Source organism: Chelonia mydas, chromosome 4, assembly GCF_015237465.2.
Source record: "Chelonia mydas isolate rCheMyd1 chromosome 4, rCheMyd1.pri.v2, whole genome shotgun sequence".
NCBI lineage: Eukaryota > Metazoa > Chordata > Testudines > Cheloniidae > Chelonia > Chelonia mydas.
The window spans coordinates 92,153,010-92,176,647 of record NC_057852.1 but is presented as its reverse complement, the minus strand read 5'-3'; the positions used below and the strand labels follow the sequence as shown (position 1 = coordinate 92,176,647).

The 23,638-nt window shown below is 41.0% G+C and overlaps 2 protein-coding genes across 5 annotated transcripts in view; one reads left to right on the top strand and one right to left on the bottom strand.

Annotated features, from left to right (window-relative positions):
- NIPAL1 (NIPA like domain containing 1) overlaps positions 1–22,575 on the top strand; it is a 50,498-nt gene extending 27,923 nt beyond the window's left edge. Inside the window, exons 3-6 of the mRNA XM_027833265.3 lie at positions 392–448; positions 1,830–1,920; positions 5,467–5,627; positions 17,964–22,575. Of these exons, the coding sequence (XP_027689066.1) occupies positions 392–448; positions 1,830–1,920; positions 5,467–5,627; positions 17,964–18,595 (941 nt within the window). The 3' untranslated portion in view covers positions 18,596–22,575. The remainder of the gene's footprint in view (positions 1–391; positions 449–1,829; positions 1,921–5,466; positions 5,628–17,963) is intronic.
- LOC102937840 (tyrosine-protein kinase TXK) overlaps positions 15,182–23,638 on the bottom strand; it is a 66,633-nt gene continuing 58,176 nt past the window's right edge. The window contains exons 18-19 of one of the 4 annotated variants that reach the window (XR_006290105.1): positions 22,349–22,441; positions 15,182–16,485 (exon numbers count right to left, since the gene is read on the bottom strand). The gene's annotated coding sequence lies outside the window, so the exon portion shown is untranslated. The remainder of the gene's footprint in view (positions 16,486–22,348; positions 22,442–23,638) is intronic. The other 3 variants (XR_006290107.1, XR_006290106.1, XR_006290108.1) reach the window with 3 other exon arrangements.

Here is a 23,638-nt window from a genome sequence, read left to right as displayed (position 1 = left end):
CCTGTAAGCATGTTCCAGATGTGTCTTGGTATAGATAGCTATGTAGGCTCTGATGTAGCAAATAACTTAAACATATGCTTTACTTTAAGCACATGAGTAATCCTAATTAATGAAGTCTTATTATCCCTTCTTGTGTCTACTGAAAGTTCAAGATACAGGACTTGAAATAATAGAATTTAATATTAAACAATTACATTTTTAAGAATAACTCAAAATTAGGTGTAGCTGACTCTCTCCATGTCCCATAGAGACTAAGCATTGCACATTCAAGTTTATAAAACTTATTCAAATTGAAGTAGTTAATCTGTAGAATTTGAAATATTAATGACAAATCAGAATTTTGACGCATCATTTTAACTTTTTTTTCTAATATTAAAAATTATCTTTTCAGGACAGGGTGGATATTCTTACTTGAAGGAATGGCTCTGGTGGGCAGGATTACTTTCAAGTGAGTCACAGTAAAAATGTTTCTACCTTTCTCTGTTAAAGTACAGCTAAAACAGAGCAATGTGTGTAACTTTAAAAGGGGTGTGTGGCAGGGAGAACTAGGTTTGGAGGCACCTGCTGAAGGCTTCATGGCCCTACATCACTCTGGTCCAGAATAGAGCAGTGAGAAGTTCTCCAGGCAGCCTAGAGTGGCTGCAGAAGAGTGGCCAATCAGAGGGGCTGCTTGAGCAACCAATAAGGGGCCAGAAGGGCCCTATATAAAACAAGCAGCAGAGCAGAGAAGTTCAGTTGCTGGGTTGAGCTTGAGGAGTGAAGACTGGGTGACTGAAAGAACAGCAGTACTGTGGAGAGCTCACAGCAGACAGGACTGAAGCCCAGGGAAGGTTTCTGAAGACTGTGTGCCTGGCTTGCGGGAAGAGCAGCAGGACCAGTGGAAGGTCAGTGCAGGCAGTGAAATGCAGGGGAACTGAGCACAGAACCCAGCTAGGCCAGCAAGGGTACCAAGATGGGCTCTGCTGGTTTGGCTGAAGACTGAACCTAGGGAGGCCAGCTGAAACACCACCAGCTGTGGGTACTGAGATGGGCCCCAGCTGGGTGGTTGAAGAAGGCAGTGCCTCTGTGAAGAAGCTTAAGAGCTGCAGTCCCATACCAGGGCTGTGATAAGAACTTGGGACTGTGTACCCCAAAAGGGGGGGACAGTGTGTGCAGCTTGGCCGGAGGGCTGAGCTGTTGAAGACCAGCCGAGAAAACCAGCAGCTGCTGGAGTGCTTGAGAGAGGCAGGCCCCACCCTTATGTAAGACCAAAAGAAAAAGCAGGCTCATATATAACGGAGAGAAAGGGGGCCATCCACAAGAGGTGGATGCCCTCCATAAAAAGGGCAGTGATTGCAAGTATATTGGCCAGAGAAAAGGGGCCCCCATGAGAGGCAGGTGCTGACCCCGTTACAGGATGTTAAAAATTTTAATAAAAAGACTTCAAGGGAAAAAAGACTTGTTTGATTTTTTGTTCTCTTCCCTCCTGCCCCCAATCCTGTTAAACAAACCTAGGAATACAAACTGGAGTTGCGTGGAAAGAGGAAAATAGTAGTACATGGAAAGCTGTCCTCACCGCTACCATTACTGTTACATTTTAATATACCAATACAGTAATTTGAAAACTGTTCCTGTGTGTGCATTAACTCTGTAATATCTTTATTTTGGTTACATCCAGCAGTAATTGGTAGATATGTATAATTTTGAATATGTTTGGACATTAGTGTGGATAATAAGAAATATTATTTTACTACCTACCTTTCTTGTCAAACATCTTATCTTCTGTCTAGTGCCCATCATCTTAATACTTCTAGCAGTTTTTTTCTGTACTAATATTGTTTCTCTTCTAGTGGGAGTAGGGGAGGCTGCCAACTTTGCTGCCTATGCCTTTGCACCTGCAACCTTGGTTACCCCATTGGGTGCACTGAGTGTTCTTATAAGGTTAGTATGAGTCAAAAGCAGCCACTGAGAAGTGAGCCTTTTACTATATAAGAAAATACTGTGTTTTTATTGCACAGGGAGGATTTTAAAAGAAAACTCTGTATGGCAAATCAAATAATTGGCTCATAAATTACAAGGCCGGAAGGGACCATTGGGATCATCTAGTCCAGTGGTTCTCAAACTTTTTTTTGCAGACCACTTGAAAATTGCTGAAGGTCTTGGCGGACCACTTAATCTTTCCAAATGTTGTTTGTACCATTAGCTAACTATTGTAAAGTGCTTTGGATAAAAGTGGTATGTTAAAAAAACTTAATCGTTTTTTATTCTACAAATAAAAGCACACAACTCCTATTTTGATATCAGTAGTCTTACCTTTCTAATGTGATGGTTGTGCTCTCTCTCCCCTGCTATGGCAGCTCCAGAGCTGGAGCTGGGAAGGAGGGGGATCTCTCCCTCTCTTCCCTGCCACAGAGCTGAGGCTGGGAAGGAAGGCTGTCTCTCCCCAGCAGTTGCAGCCCTGGAGCTGGGAAAAGTTTGCCTCTTTCTTTCTGGCCGCCACAGTCCTACATATCCGAAATTCCCCCCACCCCCTCTTCTCACCTCACTGCCCCTTCCCACCTACCCTCTCTTCCCACCAAGGCCACCATCTCACCTTATATGTGCGTCTTTTCCAGGGTCCAGGCACCTAATTAGTGGGGCTGCACAGGCGTGGCTCCACTAATTAGGTGGGTGACCCTTCATTCTCTTGTGTGCGGCTGCCCAGGTGCACACCTTAGAGGGAACTATCTGCAGACCACCTGAATGGAGCTCACGGACCACAGTTTGAGAACCTCTGATCTAGTCCGACTTCCTCAATAACACAGGCCATAGAACTTCTCCCATATAATTCCTAGAGTATACATTTTAGAAAAAGAAGCTGAGAATGGGCGAGAGGGGATGGATCACTTGATGATTACCTGTTCTGTTCATTCCCTCTGGATTGGCATTGGCCACGGTTGGAAGACAGGATCCTGGGCTAGATGGACCTTTTGGTCTAATCCAGTATGGCCATTCTTATGAGCATCTCCCTTACAAAAGGAGACTTAATGAGCTTGGCTTGTTTAGCCTAACAAAACAAAAGCTGAGTGGAGATATGGTTGCTCTTTATAAATATATCAGGAGCATAAAAACCAGGGAGGGAGAGGAGCTATTTCAGTTAAGGGCCAATGCTGGCACAAGAAGAAATGGATATAAGCTGGCCGTCAACAAGTTTAGGCTTGAAATTAGACGAAGGTTACCATGAGAGGAATGAAATTCTGAAACAGCCTTCCAAGGGCAGTAGTGGGGGCAAAAAAACATAACATGTTTCCAGACTGAGCTTGATAAATTTATGGAGGGGGTGGTATGAGGAGGTTGCCTACAATGTCATATGGCCCATCTGTGAGGACTATCTCCAATGGCCAGAGATGGGATACTAGATGGGGAGGGCTCTGAGTTACTACAGAGAATTCTTTCCTGTGTGTCTGGCTAATGGGTCTCACCACATGCTCACGATCACCATATCTGGGGTTGGGAAGGAATTTTTCCCACAAGTCAGATTGACAGAGATCATAGGGCTTTTTTGCCTTCCTCTGCAGCGTGGGGCACAGGTCATTTGCTGGTTTGAACTAGAATAAATGGTGGATTCTCTGTAATTTAAGTCCTAAATCAAGATTTGAGGACTTCAATAACTCAGCCAGTGGTTATAGGCTTATTACAGGAGTGGGTAGGTGAAGTTCTGTGGCCTGCAATATGCAAGACGTCAGACTAGATTATTATGATGGTCCCTTTTGGTCTCAAAGTCTGAGATTTGATTACAGGGAGAAAATATTGGGTACTAAAGGCTCTTTAATCAAGCAAAGAAAGGCATAACAAAAACCAGTGGCTCAAAGTTAAAGCCAAACAAATTCAGATTAAATATAAGTCAAAAATGATCAATGAGGGTGATTAATCATTGGAAGAAGGTAGCTACCAAGGGAAGTAGTGGAGATGATGTCTTTTAGTGGAGCATGTCTTGATGTTTTCATATCCTGACTGGATGCTTTTCTGAAAGGTATGCTTTATTCAAAGCCAAGTTACTTTAAACAGGGTAAGAATAAATGGGTGAAATTTAATGGCCTGTGATATATCAAATTGTTCTGTGGCCTTAAAATCTAGCAATTATTATATCCATTTTCTTAGCTTCCAGTTTCTATATAGCCGTACGCTTCTCAATTTGCTTGTTTGCATTAGTGTGTACTTAAAATAAGCTGTTGTGTTCACCTAATATATGTTTTGCAATTGTCTAATATTATATCACTTCATCTAGTCATGATGTTTCAAAATTGTACAGTATAACTAATTAATACATTGTAGTCTGCAACCATACCATTTTGGTCCATGATCCTGTTGGATCTGACAAGCTTAGAAGCATCAGGCTGTCAGTACTTGGATGGGAGACTCCAGGGAATATTTAAGTGATACAAGAAGTGATTAAGTAGGTGATGAGTTTCCTTCCAAATCAGTACTGTACTAGTTCCTCAGCATTGTGTGGGAAGATGCTGTGGTATGGATCCTGGTCACTTGTAATCACACAAATGTTAAATGATCTCATGGCACTTTATGTAAGAGTAGAGATGCTTGCCTCTCTGACCTGGCCAGATTCCAATTCAGTTAATTACATTCCATTTACCTAAAATGTCTCTTTGCCATTTCAACTGGATTGTATCACTTTCTGTCCAAATTTATTGTAAATGTTACTGTGCATGCACAGTTTCAGAAGTAGATAAAATGATTTCTAGATGTATCTATGTTTGAATATTGCACTCCATCACAGTGTTATCTAGGGATTTATATCCACTCAATCTCATGAGAGAGTTGAGATGCTTATCAGTTTGTAAGCACTGGTATTTTGTATGTGTGATGTGTTAGATGCTAAAGTAGTATAATGATACTGTGCTGAAACAAAGGTAAATTTAAAAAAGCTGGCAAATGACTGGCTCGGGCACCAGTCTTGCTCAGATCCCATGTGAAAATGACCTAGTTCTAATCCCAAATGGTTGCAGTCCAACAGGACTACATCCTGACTTCTACTCTACAATCCTATCCCTTGCCACACTAGCTCCAGAAAAGCCAGTCTCCAGCTTTCTAAACCTGGGGGCCATTGATTCTTTAAGTATTTGTTCTGTTGCTTGTGTGTCAGTAGGGCTTGCCTCTGTATTCATTCATAGGTATCCAAAAGGAAAAATGACTGGAAAAACTGGAGCTCTGTCTGACCTTGTAAAGTTATGGGGAAGGATGTGGGGGGAAGAGTCAAAGCCTGTTGGAAAGCCCCATAGAAAATGGGGCAAGATTTATCTGACCTTTATAGAATTTTTAAAAGCTTTGGAAAAAGGTTGATTTGGCTGGTTTTTATTTACTCTCAGCTGGTTTCCTTATCCCCAAATCCAAACTTTTTTTTTAATTAGTATCACTATACATAAAAGCATTATGATTATATTATAAAGAGGTTCAGCTGCACAAATCAATTACCTTTTTTTAAATCCACAGTGCAATATTGTCTTCCTATTTTTTAAATGAAAAGCTCAATGTTCATGGGAAATTAGGCTGCATATTGAGCATTTTGGGGTCAACGGTGATGGTTATTCATGCCCCTGAAGAAGAGGAGGTCACTTCTTTAGATGAAATGGAAATAAAACTGAAAGATCCAGGTCTGTAACTTAAATCATCTGTATTTAATGAAAAAATGCCTCTCAATGTCTCTTATTTTTATAGATATGTCAGCTAGCACTAGACCTGTCAATAAGTGAATAATTGGAGGGTTTTCCTGTGTTATATGTTACCATCACCCCATTCACTTTCACCTGAAGATGAAATGGAATTTCACTTTGGTGCTTTACTTTACTATAGCATACCTTGAAAGCAAAAATCAGGCTGTGAATGTAAGCAAGCAAGACTGACTTGAAGCATCTTTACACTAGTAGTTAAAAAATAAACAAAGAAAAATCAGCATTTACAAGAAAGCATGGCTAACTCTAAATGCTGTGTCTGTTATCACATGAAGACCACAATAATACAGGCAGTCCTCGACTTTACGAGGTTCAACTTATGAACGGCACTTACGACATTTCTGAATTGACACCCTAATTTAACTTTATGATGCTCGGTCGCGGAATGGAGTGGATTGCGGTTCCAAGCTATGACGTTTCAACTTATGATGTAATTTTCAGGAACCGATTGTGTTTTAAGTCCGAGGACTGCCTGTCGTTTGTATGCTGTAGTTTAATTTCTTATTCTTGCCTGGTGCTCCTGGTTTCCAATCTGCAGATCTTGGAGAATATGCTGGAGGCACAGGGCCATTTGTGATGAGACTTTGTGTGAGCCAGTTATGACAGCAGCCAGAGTTCTATTCTGTTAGTGCTATGCTGGCAGCAGGGGAGTTATTACTATAATGACTATCCTTGCATTACCTATTTAAACAGAATAGCTAATATTTATATATGCTTTCTTAAAGATTGGGAGAGTGGGAAAGACTTTAAGGGTATAGTGGTCAGTCTCCAGAGGCTCTTCACTCTCTCTGTCCCCTTCACTAGCCTCCTTGCGCCCAGGCCCAGGCAGCTGAGTCATTTTGGGGAGGTGGAGATGGGGAGGAATACTTGTCTTTCCTTTTCCTGTCTATCCCTCTCTGGTGAGAGACCATGAGAGAGAGAATCTAAGGAAGGGAGTGTTGTATTGGCATCTGTCCTGTCAACCAGTAATGCAGGATTTGAGAGTGGTGCTGTTTGTTCCTGCGTCCCCGCTCCTACCATTAGCAGTGGGTGGTCCTTGTACTGCTTCAGCATGCCCCATAACTGCTGAGCAGCTTCTTTATTTAACAGCTAAGTTGCCTCCTTTGCATTCCCTAATGTTGTTCCACTGAGAAGTCCCTAGGGGACTGCCTCCCAGATGTCAGAGCAGGGGTGGGTCTTATTCCTGTGCAGAGGGTTGGATGCTCCTGGTAGCCCCAGATCCCACCCATCCTATACCTCCTCAAATTATTTTTTTTTTTTTTTTTTTGCACAAACACAACTTTGGCCATGATTGACCTATACAGAGTGCAGATCTACTCTGAAAATGAATTAAGTAAAATTCACTCATATCTGCTCACTTGAGTAACAGAAATAAATATTTAGCCCCAGATTTTAAAAAATGGATGCCAAAAGCTAGGCACCTGGGTTGATTTTCAAAAGAACGAAGTGCCCAGCAGTTTCCATTGATTTCAGTGGCGTAGTTGGGGGCTAAGCACATCTGAAAATGAAGCTGAGATAAGGAAAACTTTTGATTTTTTTTCTAGTAAATTGAAAATAAAATGGTATGGAAACCTATTGAGAGGCAATAATCCTGGAACCCCACAACTCCATATTTCCAGAGTCACTGTTCAGAACAGACATGCACATTAAGTGGTCTGTGTTTCTCTCTGTCCGTTTGTAACTCCATATTAGTAAGATTTCAGGAGCAACTTTTCAATTTATCTAGGGTATTTCTTTTTTTAAAAAAAAACTTAAAGTTCTCATAAGCCAGATTCTTTATGCACAGAGCATCCAGAGGTAGCTGGTACTCCCAGTGCAAGGGAACTGTCTGCCAGGGAAAGCTGGCAGAGGTGTCTCCACCACCTCCTGCATCAGGTATCCCACCTCCTGTTAGCATAAGGCCCATTTTTAAAACTGGTTAGGTTGTTTTGCCACCACTAGTGCTAATGAAAGGCTGCTCCAGAGTGTCTCTCCTCTGATGGTTAGAAACCGTCTTCTAATTTCCTCCCTAGTATTTACCCCTATGATCTCTATAAATACATCAGTTATATCATGAATCTTGCCCATATGCTCAGGGTTTAGCTGATCGCCATATTTGGGTTCAGGAAGGAATTTTCCTCCAGGGCAGATTGGAAGAGGCCCTGGAGGTTTTTCGCCTTCCTCTGTAGCATGGGGCACAGGTCACTTGCTGGAGGATTCTCTGCTCCTTGAAGTCTTTAAACCACAATTTGAGGACTTCAATAGCACAGACATAGGTGAGAGGTTTTTTGCAGGAGTGGTGGGTGAAATTCTGTGGCCTGCGTTGTGCAGGAGGTCAGACTAGATGATCATAATGGTCCCTTCTGACCTAAATATCTATGAATCCTTCAGCCTTAATTTTGCTGGAAGCCAAGTTCACTTAGTCTTCCTCCTCCCATAAGATTGACTTTCCATTCTCTTGATCATTGTAGTAGCCCTTCTTGGCACCTGTTCTAGTTTTGAATTCATCTTTCCAAACATGGATGATCAGAATTGTACACAGTATTTGAGACGAAGTCTTATCAGTGCTTTGTACAATGTCATTACAATTCCCTGTCTCTGTTGGAAATACCTTGACTGACACATCTTAGATCCCATTTGCCTTTTTCACAGCCATATCACATTGATTGAGTAGTACACCCATGTCTCTGTCCTCTTCTGTCATTTCCAGTTGATTAGCCCCTAATTGTGACAGTTCTGGGGATGCCCAGGACTAAGTCACCTTGTTAGCGCCCTCCCCCTCTTCCCTCCAGTGAGACTTACTGGTGCTTAACTGGGTGTCATCTCCCTGACCCTGCCAGCTTATTAGCCACCCGAACAGTCTTCTCAGTCTTCTCTTTGCAGAAGCCCAGTACCCAAGCCCCTTTGAAGCATTCACTTGTAGTATTTAGCCCCTCATCCACTGAACACTCACAGAATTTCCAGGTCAGCTGTCCCCAAAAGGAGAGTATTCACAACAGCTTGGATGATTCAGTTTAGGATCAGCTTTCTCATATAACACCACAGCACTGAGTTATATTTATAGTGAAAACAATCATAAGTTTATCATCAAAGACGGAGATTTAAGAGAGTATAGATAATGAAAAGTGAAAGGCTACATGTAAAACAAAATCATGACTCACTTTCTAGAGATTAAACTTAAATTCTATTTCAGGAAGTTTTTCACCCCAAATGTCTCTTGCATGTCTCTTCAGCCAAGCTTGGTTGAGATCCCACTTTCATGAATGTACACAACATCTGTTTAATTCCTTAGGTGCAGGCTAAAAGGGTATCTTTTTGCCTTCCCCTTATATTCCCCAGAGTTAATTGTCTGTCCCCACAGACAGGGCAACCCCCTTTGGTTCAAGCTCTGGTGTCTTGTCTCCCTGTTGACTTTGTATGTAAATAAGTTGTGTTGTGTTGGCTTACAATACTTAATTTACATTTCAACAGAGATACATATCTTACCCCATCTGCAAGAAACCTGTTTTTCTCTTTGATTGGTGGCAAACTTTAAAACACATTTGCAGTACGTATGCACGGTTCCCTAAATATCGCCCATACATACGTCGCATGACAATCATGAGACTCAGCATGATATAAGTTGTTTGGGTTTTTTTAGAGACCTCCCATGACCTTATTCATGGATAAATACCGTTAAAGCTGTGTGCTAGGTGTTGTGAGTTTGTCAGGCATGTTAGGGGTTTCAGTTACACAACAGTAAACCTTTACTAGTTGGCATTGAGGAGTTCTTCGGGTCATGGTAGCTTATAGCAGAAACTTCTGTTCAAGTAGCGTCCCTATGTGTGTTCCACTTCAGGTGCACGTGCACCCCGCTCATCTTTAATTGGAGATTTTCATTAGCAGTGTCTGTTTGGCCTGTGCATATGCTGCTGATATCTTTGTGCCCACACCAAGGCGATATCAGGCTGAAAAGGTGAACTGCCCTCCATTTCTTCTCAACTGCCTTGGCCTGAAACGGATCTTCATGTGTCCGCATTGTGCATGCCCTGGCTGCTTGCTGACTTTGGCCTAACTTATTTTAGTTTAGATAGCTTGTTTTATTTCCTGTGGGGAAATCCTCCCTTTGAGGGGCATGCCCAGTTCGGCAGGGTTTTAAACTCTGCCTCACCTGCAGAGAATTCATCCTGGTCAGTGATGGGACATTCTGTGCATTCGCTGCCTGGGGGAGTCACATGTCGCACAGAAGTGCAACTTCCGTTTAGCCCTCAAATCCAGGGCACAAAAGAACCTGGAAAATCAAGCTGCGGCAGTTAATGATGGAGCACGCCCTTCACCCTGGTTTGGAACCAGGTCAGGAGAACCCAACTGTACACCAATCTCTGGGCGTATCTAGTGCCCCTTCAACTTCAGCATAGTACTCTCCTTAAAAGAGAAAAGCCTCAGACCTTTTCTCAAGATCCCAAGAAGAGGAGCTCTAATTTGCCTCTTAAGGAATCCACTTCAAAAAGACCTCGCTCTCCAAGTTTGTCAACAGCCTCAGAGACTTCGACCTCAAGGCTTGGTACCATAAAGGTGAAGGGCTCCTCCAGTACTGGCAAGGTGGGAAAATCCCACAGATCTTCTAGGAGAAATCATGGCTCTGAGAAGGCTCCAGTACGTTCAGATGGTCAGAGCAAACACAGAAGACTGGTACTGTCAGGCTTAACCCCTCTTCTGGTATCCCTGTTGGGCTGTTTGGTCATGTAAGGCTAAACCTCCAGCTATATCAGCAGCATCTGTGAAGCACTCAAAACCATCCTGCAGGGACACGCATACTGGTCTGTCAATATCTCAACCTCACTCGGTGCCGCAACTCTGCTTGGTACCACAAGACCTTAGGTACCTGAAAAACTTATTGGTGACTGCTGAACCAGATGGACCATTGCTTGCAAATACCAAATGTGTCTCAATAATGAGAACCACTCAGTCTGCAAACTCTTATGCATCCCTGGTATCATCTAATTCACCTCCCTTTTTGGTTGGAGCTCCCCTCTTAGAGAAAGAAGATGATGATGATGATGATGGAGACCTACCTTCAGTATCTTCAGTCTCTGTCCAGGGTTCTCCCACATACACATATAGGAACCCCACTTCTCAAAGCCAGGGAGGATGTCCAGGGAACTTGTAACTCTTGGTGGGATGCCACCTTCTCCCCCTATGGCCCTCAATGGCCATACTGGGATCCCTGGGCAGCTTATCGCCAACAGTTCTCCAGGCCCCCAACCCTCTCCCATCAGGATGATAAGGAGACTCAAGCTTCTCCTTTCCAGCTACAGGAGGAAACATTTGATCAGGAGGCTAGGACAGACAGTCTGAGGAGTAGCTTCTCTGTCTCCTCATCACCAAATGAGGCAGTAATGCCTTCTCTATCTATAGCTGACGATTTTCAGCAGGTTCAAGTCTTCATTAGACAGGTAGCCAACTTCTTACAGATACCTCTTGACAAAGTCAAAGAATCTCAACACAAACTTGGATATTCTTCACTCCTGAGATATCATCTAGAGTAGCCCTTCCTGACAACGAGGCTCTTATGGAACCTGGAAAAACCATTTGGCAAACCTCAGGCACAATAACACCTATATGTAATAGTTAATAAAGTATTATGTTCCCACCGAGGACTCAGAGTTCCTATTTTCTCATCCTCCACCCAAATGTGTCTGGTAGTGGATGTAGTGAATGAATGGGGCAAACAACATTGATATAAATCCACCCCGTACAACAGTGACCAGAAACACCTGGAATCTTACTCATCAGCAAACCTACAATTTCACATTGTGAATTATCAGGTGCTGATGGCCAAATATAACTTAACAAATTATGCAAGATGTGGTTCTCTTATTCAACACCTTCCTCAAGGGAGCAATATCAGGCTTATATTGCTGAGGGGCAGTTACAGGCCAGAACATCACTTTAGGAGGTTCAGGCACCACCGCCTGTTCTATCACTATAGCAGTTGGTAATGCAAAGGGCATCCAGCCTCCAGTTGCTTAGTTTCTCCAGAGAAGTCCAGAATATGGTAGAGGATCTCCCGTTTTGATGGACTAATGTTGTTCACAGAGAATATTGACGAGTCATTGCATAACCTTAGACTCCAGGTCCACATTTCATTCGTTAGCCCTCTACACTCCTGGAAACAAAAGAAAATTCAGTAGATTGCAAATGGGTGGGATCTTTGAGTCAATGTAATTCTCTGGTTTTCAGAGACCAATTGAACCTTCGAGAAAGAGACAAGTTCCAGAGAAAGAGATTCTCCAAACAACCCGACACAAGTTCGCAGCAGACTTCATCTTCGAAGCACCAGTTTTGACCGGATAGTTGAGGATTCAGACCCTCTGCTCTCTTTAGCCTGTCAGCTGCAATGATTTGCACGCTTCTCCACATCTGGAGACCAAGTTTCCCATTTCTGACAAGCATAGGAACATACCACCTCAGACAGATGGATGCTGAAAATAATAATAATATTGTGCTACACCATCCATTTTACCTCCCTCCCTCCTTCTAATCTCTCTCTCTCTCTCGATCAGTCTTCAGGGACCCCTCTCATGAGTTCTTACTAAGATAGGAAATACACTTCTTTTTTCATATAGGAGCAATAGAGCTGGTCCCCACTCAGCACCAGGGAAGGGGCTTCTACTTGAGGTACTTCCTTTTGCCAAAAAATAAATAAATAAATAAAAATGGGTGGTGGAGACTAATCTTAGATATAAGACTCCTGAACAAATTTGTGAGGTCTCAAAAGTTCAGGATGGTGACTCTAACAGCTATAATTCCTTCTCTAAATTCAGGGGATTAGTTTTCGGCTCTTTACCTTCAAGACACATACTTCCACATAGTGATACACACATCCCACAGAAGGTTCCTGCATTTTACCATAGCCCAGGATCATTTTTGGTACCGGATACTCCTATTTGGTCTCTCCTCACCTCCAAGAGTTTTCAAAGGTTCTATCAGTAGTGGCTGCCTACCTGTGTCATCAGTAGGGCCCTACCAAATTTGCAGCAAATAGTCATCAGGCAATTGTAATATTCCTGTACCTCAATGATTGGTTGGTTAAGGGTTGGTCATAGCAGGAGGTGTTGACCACCAGACAGAAAGCACTTTCTCCGTTCTTAGACTTGGGTCTTCAGTTGACTGGGAAAATCCACACTTATTCCTATACAGAATGTACAATTTATAGGGGAATCCCTGGATTTCTTGGCATCCAGAGCCTTTCTTCCCGTGGACAGATTCATGACACTATCAACCTTGTCAGAACTATTCAAGGTAGCCCCCAGAGTTGAATCAGAAACTGTGTTCAACTTCTGTTACAAATGTGCAAGCCGCCATATGACCTAGAACATGCTAGATGACATCTTTGCTGTTTCCAGGGATGGCTCAGATCAGTTTACTTGCCAAACAGTCACAACCTCGACAAAGAGTGTCAGTGTCTCAACAAGTGAAACACTCTCTAGACTGGTGGAAGGTTCATCGCAATGTAGGGTTGGGAGTTCTCTTCCTCCAACTGATGCCCACGATAACTATAACTAACTACAGATACATCTCTGTTCGGATGGGGACCACATCTTGACACTCTAATGGTAAAGGGCAGATGGTTATCCCAAGAAACCACACTTCACATCAACCTGTTGGAGCTCAGAGCAGTCAGAAGTGCCTGCCTTCATTTTTTGCCTCTCATCAGACACTGGTCTATCAGACAGTGTGGCCTGCCAGTTTTATATATATTGTCAGGGAGGAGCAAAATCCCCTTCCTCTGTACCAATGCAATAAGGTTATGGAACTGGTGTATAAAACATTGCATAAGAATTTTGGCAATGTGTCTTCTGGGCAGGTAAAATGACACTGAGAGTGTCAGCTGTATTTTTTCCCAGATTACAGATGGAAGTTGGACTCCCAGATTCTTGCTGACATATTTCAGACTTGGCGATTTCCAGAAGTGGACCTCTTTGCCACAGCTACACACACAAAATGCCATCGCATCTGTCTGAGGTGGGGGAGAGTCAGGTTGCCATTCCTTGTGGGATCCCTTCCTCCTCACTCATATGAAAAAGCTGTTTGTGTTTCCCCTGATGCCTCTAATTCTCTGAATAGTGAACAAAATCAGAAAGGAAAAGGCTGGATTGATATATGATGCTACCCCACCATCTTTGCCTTTTATTTTGATCACTCCTGAATAGTGCATACCCTTCAATACCTGTATTCCAGTCATGATTACTGTTCCTCCATGTTTCTGTTATCCCTATAATACCTAGTTTCACATCCTGTATCAGTAGTTCTAGTTCCTCCATTTTGTTGCCCATGCTCCTCACATTAGTGTACAAATATCTCAGTTGTTTCTGTCTGACCTCACACAATTTCCTAGCTGGATTAGGTATAGTCCTTTAGCTGCCCCTACTTCTGATGTTCCTTTATCCTTTACTATATCCTCATTTGCCTGATTTTCCTTTTCCTATGTATTAAAACCAGGCATGTCAATTACACAAGTCTCTCCCAACCTTCTCCTCCCATTTCCTAATTTTAAGCTCTTCTCATCAGTTGTGCCAGCCTTGATTCCAGAAAGTTATACCTCAAGTAATCTGATAGAGTCCATCCATTGAGAAGAATCTTCTGTCCATGAATGACTCCAGTGAATAAACATCCCCAAACCTTCCTCATAATGCCAATACTTGAGCCTTCTGTTGATCTTCTTTGTCTTGTTATTCCCTCACCTTTCTTCTCTAGGTACTGGAAGAATTACACTGAAGATCAACTGAATCTTCACTTCTTTGAACATCTTCCCCAGCCTGGCATAGTCCATTAGGAATCTTTCCCCCTCACCCCTCCAACTGCTATCAGGATACTTTTCAGCCTCAGGTCCACATATCCTGGCAGACAGCTCTGGTGACAAATATATTGATCCTTCTTTGTAAGGAGTCCCCAGTCTCATCGACTTGCCTCTTCCTGATGTTGGTGTGAATTTCAGGTTCCCTCCCTTTTGTTCTTCCTTCCTTCTGTCTGCAGATCATTCTGTCTTCTGTTCTTTCTCACAGCCTCCTATATATAATTCTCATCCTTTCTAGACAGGAACCCAAGCCCTATCTTTATAGTAGTGATGGTTGGGTCACAGAAACTCCATCAAGACTGTCAGTAGATGTGCTGAGATACCCCTGAGAACAAACCTCCCTGACAGAAAAGACTTCCCTCCACTCCTGTCTTGCTGAGCTAGACACACCAGTCAGCTCCAGCACAGACCAAGAGGTTGGGCCGCACCCCCGCCCCCCTGCCCCACAATACACAGAAACAAAGATTCACTTAGCCCACGGACTTTCCCAGCACCCAGTATTCAGTCTTTCTGGGAGCCTAAACCCTGAATAAATCTGTTTTCCTATGTATAAAGCTTATGCAGGGTAAACTCATAAATTGCCCACCCTCTATAACACTGATAGAGAGAGATGCACAGCTGTTTGCTCCCCCAGGTATTAATCACTTACTCTGGGTTAATTAATAAGCAAAAGTGATTTTATTAAGTATAAAAAGTAGGATTCAAGTGGTTCTAAGTAATAACAGACAGAACAAAGTAAGTTACCAAGCAAAATAAAACAACACACACAAGTCTAAGCCTAATATAGCAGGAAACTGAATACAGGTAAATATCACCCTCAGAGATGTTCCAATAAGCTTCTTTCCCAGACTAGACTCCTTCCTAGTCTGGGCCCAATCGTTTTCAGGCCAACGTTATAGCTTATGCCCTGGATCCAGCAATCACTCACACCCCCGTAGTTAGTCCTTTGTTCCAGTTTCTTTCAGGCATCTCTTTGGGGTGGAGGGGCATCTCTTGAGCCAGTTGAAGACAAAATGGAGGGGCTTCCAGGGCCTTTTATATTCTCTCTCTTATGGGCAGAAACCCCTTTGTTCTTTGGTGCAAAATCACAGCAATAAGATGGAGTTTGTAGCCACCTGGGCAAGTCACATGTCCATGAATGATCCAGCTTTTTGCAGGCTGACGCCATTGTTTACATGTTAGTTTGAACGTTCCCAGGAAAGCTTAGATGTGGATTGGCATTTCCCAAAGTCGATTGTTAGTTAAGTACTGCCAATTACTTGAATAGCCCCTTCATAATATATTGGCCAAACCTCCGTTATGTGTTTCCTACAGCAAACACTTCAAATACGAGCATAGAGCCAAAGCTCATAACTTCAGATATAAAAAGATACATGCATACAAATAGGATGAATATATTCAGTAGATCATAACCTTTGCAAAGATATGTTACATGGCATATCTAGAATTCAGCATATTCCAGTTATGTAATATCCACACTTATAAACATATTTTAATAAAAATATGGAGTGCAACGTCACAATAGTCTCTCCTGCTGGGATTGGCTTCCTTTCTCTTCATCCTCACCACTACATCTTTTGCCTCCTTCTCCTCTGCTTTTTCCTCATGATCGCATTCTTCCAATGGCCAACCTCCTCATTTAGCAGTCTGCCCTCTGGGTCCTCTTGTGCAAAAGATGTCTGCAAATCATGAGTCTTTGCAACTTCCTATTTCCTCTCCTCCATGTCTTCAAACCCTCATTCAGACTCCATCATCCTCTCCAGCTGCATCCTCAGATCTTCTTTTCCATGAGCTCTACCAGGCAACATTTCATACATAAGTGGCTTCTCTTGGGTACCCACTCACGGATGAAATACATCAACACACGGTTCTACATCCAGTCATCTTTGTCTCCCCTCTTACTTGGATCACTTCTAGTGCTGCCTCAGTAGCCCTCATAGTCTTCTGTTCGTAGTCCCTAGCCTTAAAGAAGAGAGGACAAAAATCCCCCAAACAAACTCACCTGTTTGTCGGGTACAAGCTGAAACTTAACACAAGAAGTCTTTTAGAAATGCCTACTATATACACAGCATATAGGACTTCATTATCCCTCAGGGTTACCTTTTGAGATCCGAGTCATTGGGGAAGCCTTGGCTGCATGGTCCAGGAATCCCCTGCAGTTAATGTAGGAACCCAAAGCTTTCACATACACGGCATTGTGCCTCTGGCATATTCTCCAGGAGATGCCAATTTTGAGGATAGAATCCCCTGCCCTGTCTTGGGCAGAGGCCCAGACTGATCTTTAAGACACTATGTAAGTCTATTTTTTTTTCTTCTGCCCTTTCAGCCAACTCATGTAGGTTTTTCCGTGGGAGGAAGAAATCTGACTAATAAAGCTTTCACTTCCAAGCCATCTGGATGGCAATGACCAGAAATTGTTGCCCTCATGTGACTGATTCTTGGCCTATGTGAAATGAATTATTGGTTTCATTCTAATTTAAAGCAAACATGGCCACGTCACAAACTGGTCCATCGCTGTCTGACTTAGCAGACAACCCAAAAATTGATGTATGTGTGGGGGAAACTTGCACGGCTGCTACCAGCATTGTACCTGTTCTTGGGTCAAATTAGAGCTCTTCGCTCTTCTTGGTTGTCAATCTGGAACATTTTAATGAATAATATGTTCATTCTTTATGTTAATAATAATTAATCAGCATGTGTGTTGTGAACTCTCCAAAATTTGTGGTACAGTCTGAAGCCACAAAGGATTTTTGGGTTCAGGACTAGTTTTAGGACTAACATCTAGACTGAGTGGAGGTGTTTTGGAATAATAAATACTATATAATAAGCACAGAAGTAGCTATCAGAACCCTGTTATATTCAAGCACTGCTGTGAAAAAGAGGGTAGGAGGGCTTGACAGACTATAGTGGTGGAAAGGAGGATTGCCCAGAGTGAGAGTTTGAAAAACTGAGACTCAAGGCCAACCAAAAACTATGAATTTGCTTCGGTGAAGTGAACATCCCTTGGTTAGGCTAATGCAATGGAACCACTCATGGGGGCTGAGAAAGAGCACCAGTATTATTTTTATAGGGGTGTGTGTGTGTGTGTGTGTGTGTGTGAATATATACACACAATGTCTGATATAGTTCATTAGTTATCTTTTAAATGGCCAAGTAAAATGCATAACTTCATTTACAAATATAATACTTAATGTCTTAATGTATCAGAATACTGTAAGCATAAAGCAGGTTAGATTCTTATACCTAAATACTGGGCTAATTTCACTGTTTGAGTAAGTGGGTGTAACTCTATTGATTGCAGTGGAATTGTGCCTTGTGAATTTGTGCCAGTATTTATATTGCAGTTAGAAAAGCTGTATAACTTTTTGTACCTGACTGAATCTGATTTGAAACTGTACCTCATTAATTGTGTGTAACTTCTTTTTCTCCTTCCCAAACAGTGTTCATTGCATTTGCTGTGGTTATAACTGTGGTCTCCCTGGTGCTGATTTTTGTTGTGGCTCCAAGGAAAGGTCAGACGAATATACTGGTCTACATATCAATTTGTTCAGTGATTGGTGCCTTCTCTGTCTCATCTGTCAAGGGCCTCGGCATTGCCATTAAAGAAATACTGGAGCAGAAGCCAGTTTACCAACATCCGCTGGTTTATATTTTGGTGGGGACTTTAGTGCTCTCGGTCAGCACTCAGATCAACTATCTTAACAAAGCATTGGACATGTTTAATACGTCTCTAGTGACGCCTATTTATTATGTGTGTTTCACTACTACAGTTGTGACATGTTCCATCATCCTGTTTAAAGAATGGAATAGCATGGACTTGGGTGATATCATTGGCAGCCTCAGTGGATTCTTCACCATAATCATAGGCATTTTCCTTTTGCATGTTTTTAAAAATACTAATATCACCCTGAAGCAATTGACATCTACAGCTATAAAAGAACCCTCATTGCCTCTGCATGGATATGATGCTCATCATACTTTATTGGAGAACATGGAGAGCCCCACACTGGCATATGAGGAGGACAATCCTTTGTTCAGTCGAGGAAATGCACAGGGAGCTGTTTGCCATTAAAATTTTGACATGCAAACCAGATCCACCTACATCAATCAGAACTGTCTCTGCTTTTTTCCTGGAAAAAAAAAACTTTTATGAAGTGAGATAAATGTTGGCAACAACAGTGTGTGCTTGGAGAAATAGATAAGTCACTATGATGTTAGTTATTGATTACATACAACAGTTTTCCATTCAATGACACAAATAGAAACCTGCCATTGAGACTTTTTCATTGCACATATCTCTGACAGTATATGATTTCCTCAGTCTCCTTATTGTGGTTTTGTCAATCGGAAGACTTTCTTTTTCAGCTGAAGAATTGCAATATGTACAATATATATTGATAAAGTGCAATTTTTCTTCATGATATGGGGTAGTAAACACTTTATTAAGGTAACAGGCACTTTATAGGTATCTTAATAAAGGCATTACTAGAAGAATATGATGACCATTTCAAAGACTGAAATGCTAATATATTGTCACAGTTAATGCATATATAACATTCAACTCTGAAGCCTGTCAATTAGCAGATGTCCTGAAGAAAACACAGCCTTCCCCCATTAACAGTTCAATACTAAAACTTAATTTGTTTAAATGAAAACTTCATTTGTGAGCATTGAGCCCAGTTCAGATACTTTGAAACATAAACAGCATACTTTTGTAGCAGTTTTCTGGTATCTAGTCTCTTCGAGCTTTTTCTTTTTTCCTTTGTTAGTTCCTGTTTCTTGATGTTAAAGTCCAGTTCTTCTAACTGAGTCTGGATTTTTTTCTATATAAAAGCTATACATGGAGCTTTTAACTATTTCTAATGCACTATAGTGTTGACTGTATATTAAGCAAAGAGAATACCATAATTTACCTTTACTGTACTGAGTGATCAAGGAGCATCAAATAATTGCATTAAGTGATTTGTCTAGCCCTTATTTTCTACAACTACTTAGTATTTGCCTCACAAATGTGTCAACTTCTTTTAAAACTATGTCTTGATGGCCTATCACCTGTGTTGCAAGAACCTCTAGGTCACAGTGTTGGCCATGAAACCTATAAAAGACAGCTGATCTATGCACAGATGATATTTTATTGCATAATTTCTATTTAATTTGACACCTCTTTCCCTGCCATATTGTGAGCCAGAAAGTGACTTCAGCTATCAAATGTGTAGGTCCAATAGACTAGGATGGTCAAGTTCTATAGCGTCTCCTCAGCAGAGCATCACCACACAGCGTGGCTCCCTTACTGAATTCCAAGCCTCTTCAGCAAGAGGTGATTTTAGGATTTAATCAATTCACTTTCCTTGCTCAAAAGTGATGTGTAAAACGTGAGATGGGGGATTTTCAGTGTGTAACAAAGAAACACAAACAAATCTTTTGCAATTTAGAGAATGAAATGTTGCTCATTCTACTTTTATAAAGTAAGCCTGTGCTGTGAAGTTCACTTTAGTTTAGATGCATAAGAAAGTTTCTTTAACTTTGAAGAGTTCCTGACAAGAGGAAAATGGACTGCAGTGCTTCACAAGTATTTGTATATCTGCATAAGTTATAAGGTTGTGTATTTTATTTATTTTTGGGAGGTATTCTTAATGTGTCTTATTTGCTAATGATGATTGTTTCCCCTTATTATTTGGAAACCACCAAAAACCAGACTGATAATAGTGTTCAGAACACTAATGTAAAACCATTTTAATCCCAAGTTTTAAACTAAATATACCTTTTTTTAGCTTGGTTATGAGGGTAGTTGGAACACATTGACACAGACCTATCAGTTATAGCAATCATTTGCAGATTGCCTTTAAACCATCCTCCTGTGAAATACTAGTTTGACTGAAGTGGTTTGTCTACCTCAGTAAGGTAAATACGGTATTACAGGAAATGTTGCTATCATCAGATCCTTTCTTCACTCAGAGTTCAGGAGCGTAGCCTATTACAACTTCTTTTGAGAAGCATGTGGAATAAGGCTGGAATAGTTGCAGCACTGTTGCATGCAACGGGAAGACACTTACAAAAATTCTTCTCACTTTTTAAATACGAGCGTTCATATAGCTTTAGATGTTCTTCAGACGTTCCAAATGAGCAATACAGGGGATGTACAGAGACTATTTGGGGTTTTATTAGTCAGGTGTGTAAGATCAAACTGTTCAGCACAAAAAGTGGGTAATACGTTACTGTAAATTTACACCATTAACTTTAGAGAGTTTGGCCTTTTAATAAAAACTTGCATTGCTTCTCAGTGGAAATTAATTATGCTGGTTACAGTGTAACATTTAGAACAAAGTTTGTATTTTTTTTAAAAGGAAGTCTATTGGCATATGGCTTGCCTATGTTTTCATGTATAACTATCATAGTTGTATGCACAAATGGTTATTTGCATGAACAAATGCCCAGTTAGACATGTTTGTATATGTATTACTATTTTTAAATGAACTCATACTTGTACATTTTTGCATATGCACATGGGCTACCTATTTTTAAACCTGGCTCTGACAAAATCTGCTTGGTTGTAATAAGTATGAAGTAAGTCTTTCCTGATGAACCTGGTTAGTTTGTAATCAAAGTTAACTTCCATAAAGAAAAATGGATGTAAAACTTGTTTTTCCTAAAGTATCAAAACCCCATAGTTAATGCTTATTTTCATTATGTCCAAGAACACTCTAGAATGTCAATAAAGGAAATAATTGTTTTTATTATGAGATTTGATTCTTAAAATATTTTTGAATGAATTACTTAACTAAAAGAGATTTTATATTTTGTTGGAAAGGTTTATATTTAGTGATTGCTTCCCTTGAAGCGTTTTAAAGTTTTAATTTGAGTATAAAGATATTCCACTGTTTTGTCTTGTAATAAAAAGTATATATTAATTATGTGCTAGATCATGTTTTCTTTAAGAGAAAATGCAGTAAATATGTTAAATGCTATAGTAAAATCACAAACATATCTGTTTAATCTGAACAGAACTGTATTATCTCTGTGGTATCCCATCATGTGTATCATTTATATACATGCCCATCTAAATGAAGGAGATTGTTAGGCTGAGTTCAGTGTAGATAATGGCCTGATCATGAACTCACCTGTATCAATTTTGCAGCAGTGTTAACTGCATTGACTTGAGGGGAGTCAGTCTGCATTTACACCAGTACAGCTGAAATCAGAATCTAGCCTATAAGCTTTAATCAGTACAATTACCCTATTATAACTCATTTATTATTATAATTCTATTTTTGAATACCCAAAGATGTGCAAGGCACCTTCCAAGACAGATTAAATACAGGCCCCTCCAGACAAAAATGGCACAAGGAGAGGAAAAAGAGTGTGACAGTAACAAGTTCATATAGTTTTGCAGCAAGGCACGTGTATAGCTTAGTAGGTTTGTGTTTTTTTTTTTTTTAAAGGGAACTTTCTTTCTTCTTGTTTCTCATAGACAAGATGGCAAAAGTAAGATTTTTGGGGGGTAACCATTTGTATGTGGTAAGGGAGGTTGGTATATAGGTGTAGGGATGAGAACAGTTCCAAGTTTTAAGGGAGCAGCATGGTATAAGGGGTGGAGAGAAAACACCAAAGAAGGTAGTGAAGTTGCTTTCAGCACCAGAGCAGACTGAGAGAGTTAGAAAATGAGACCAGGTCTGAGAAATGCTGTGGATAAGGTAGGGGTTTACTGTGGACTTTGCACAGCAGAAGACCAACAGTTGAAAGAGATTGAATGATACAGAAGATGGACCAAAACAGGATAGAAACAGGGCCAGATCACACCCCCAGACATCCACACACAGAGGGTTACCTCCTCCTGTGTGTGGAGGTGGGGTCTCAGTTGCTTCCTTGGCACTGTATTCAGTCTGTACGTACACGCCATTCTGTGGAGTCCTCTCTTGGTCTGCAGTAAAAATAAAATGGAAATTCATGAGGTGGTAGCAATTACCATCCATTCCCTAACTCTGCAACTTTCGTGCTGCAATGGCAGCAAGAGAATGGAATCTCTGCTCTTGGTACTACAAGATAGGCAAATAATACTACAAAAAGGACTGTATTCACAGAAGATGGCCTCAAATTTTCTTTTTAGTAACTTGACTATATTGTTGTGATGGTGAAGAAGGTCAAATATGCTCTGCAAGGAAAGCAAGCCAGCTGTTAGACTAACTGATACTTATATTTAGCAAGATAATGTTATAAAATTCTATAATGCTATAGAGATAATGGGGGGGGGGGTGGCATGAGTGGGAAAGAGAAAAACAAACCACGTCTAAAAAGTATGTTGGCTAATGACCTGAGGAGGTACAATGCCTTTAACTAAGCAGCAAATCTCAAAAGATCCCTGTTAGGTCAGGGTAATTTTGTTGAAGTTATTTTATCATTTGCATGGAAAACATCTGAAAACTTAGCTGAGCAAAACACTGGAAATGCACCATGGGAACAACCCAACATTAGCAAGATATGGACTAGTGAGACGATCTAACAAGTCGTTCCCACCTCTGGCTTCTGTGATTCTTCTTTCCTGAGTTTTAAGTTGTTTTTCCTCAAATACCTAATACAATAAACACAAGAATGCTATTTATAAAGGAACATGAAGTGTTTTTGAGGAGTGGGGATAGTTAAAGAGTTCAAAAGGTGATATCTTGGTTTGTGTCAGAATTTGAAAGAAGCCAGATATCACCTGGCTGTAAGCTAATCTATATACAAGGTATTCATAGGGTAATACAATGTCAGGGTGCCAAATGCCAATTAACTAGTAAATTATATATCCAGCTAGTGAATGATAGTGCAGACTTTGTTATTATTGACATAAAACTTGTTAGCTAAGCACAACATATTTCATGATAAACATATCCAGTAAAATTTTCCAAAACACCTAACTGGCATAGGGTCCTAAGTTTGGCTCCTAGGTCAGTTAGGCACTTTTGAAAATTTTATACATTATGGTTTAGTGCATTGTGTTGGGATTCGCAGTAACTGATGTTTAAAGGATCTAAAGCTACAAGGAAAATATATCCGTCTAGTTGATTATAGACTTTTTGAGGGAGCTCAGATATGTCAGACAGCAGTGAGTGAGTAGAAATTGATTAGATCCATGTAA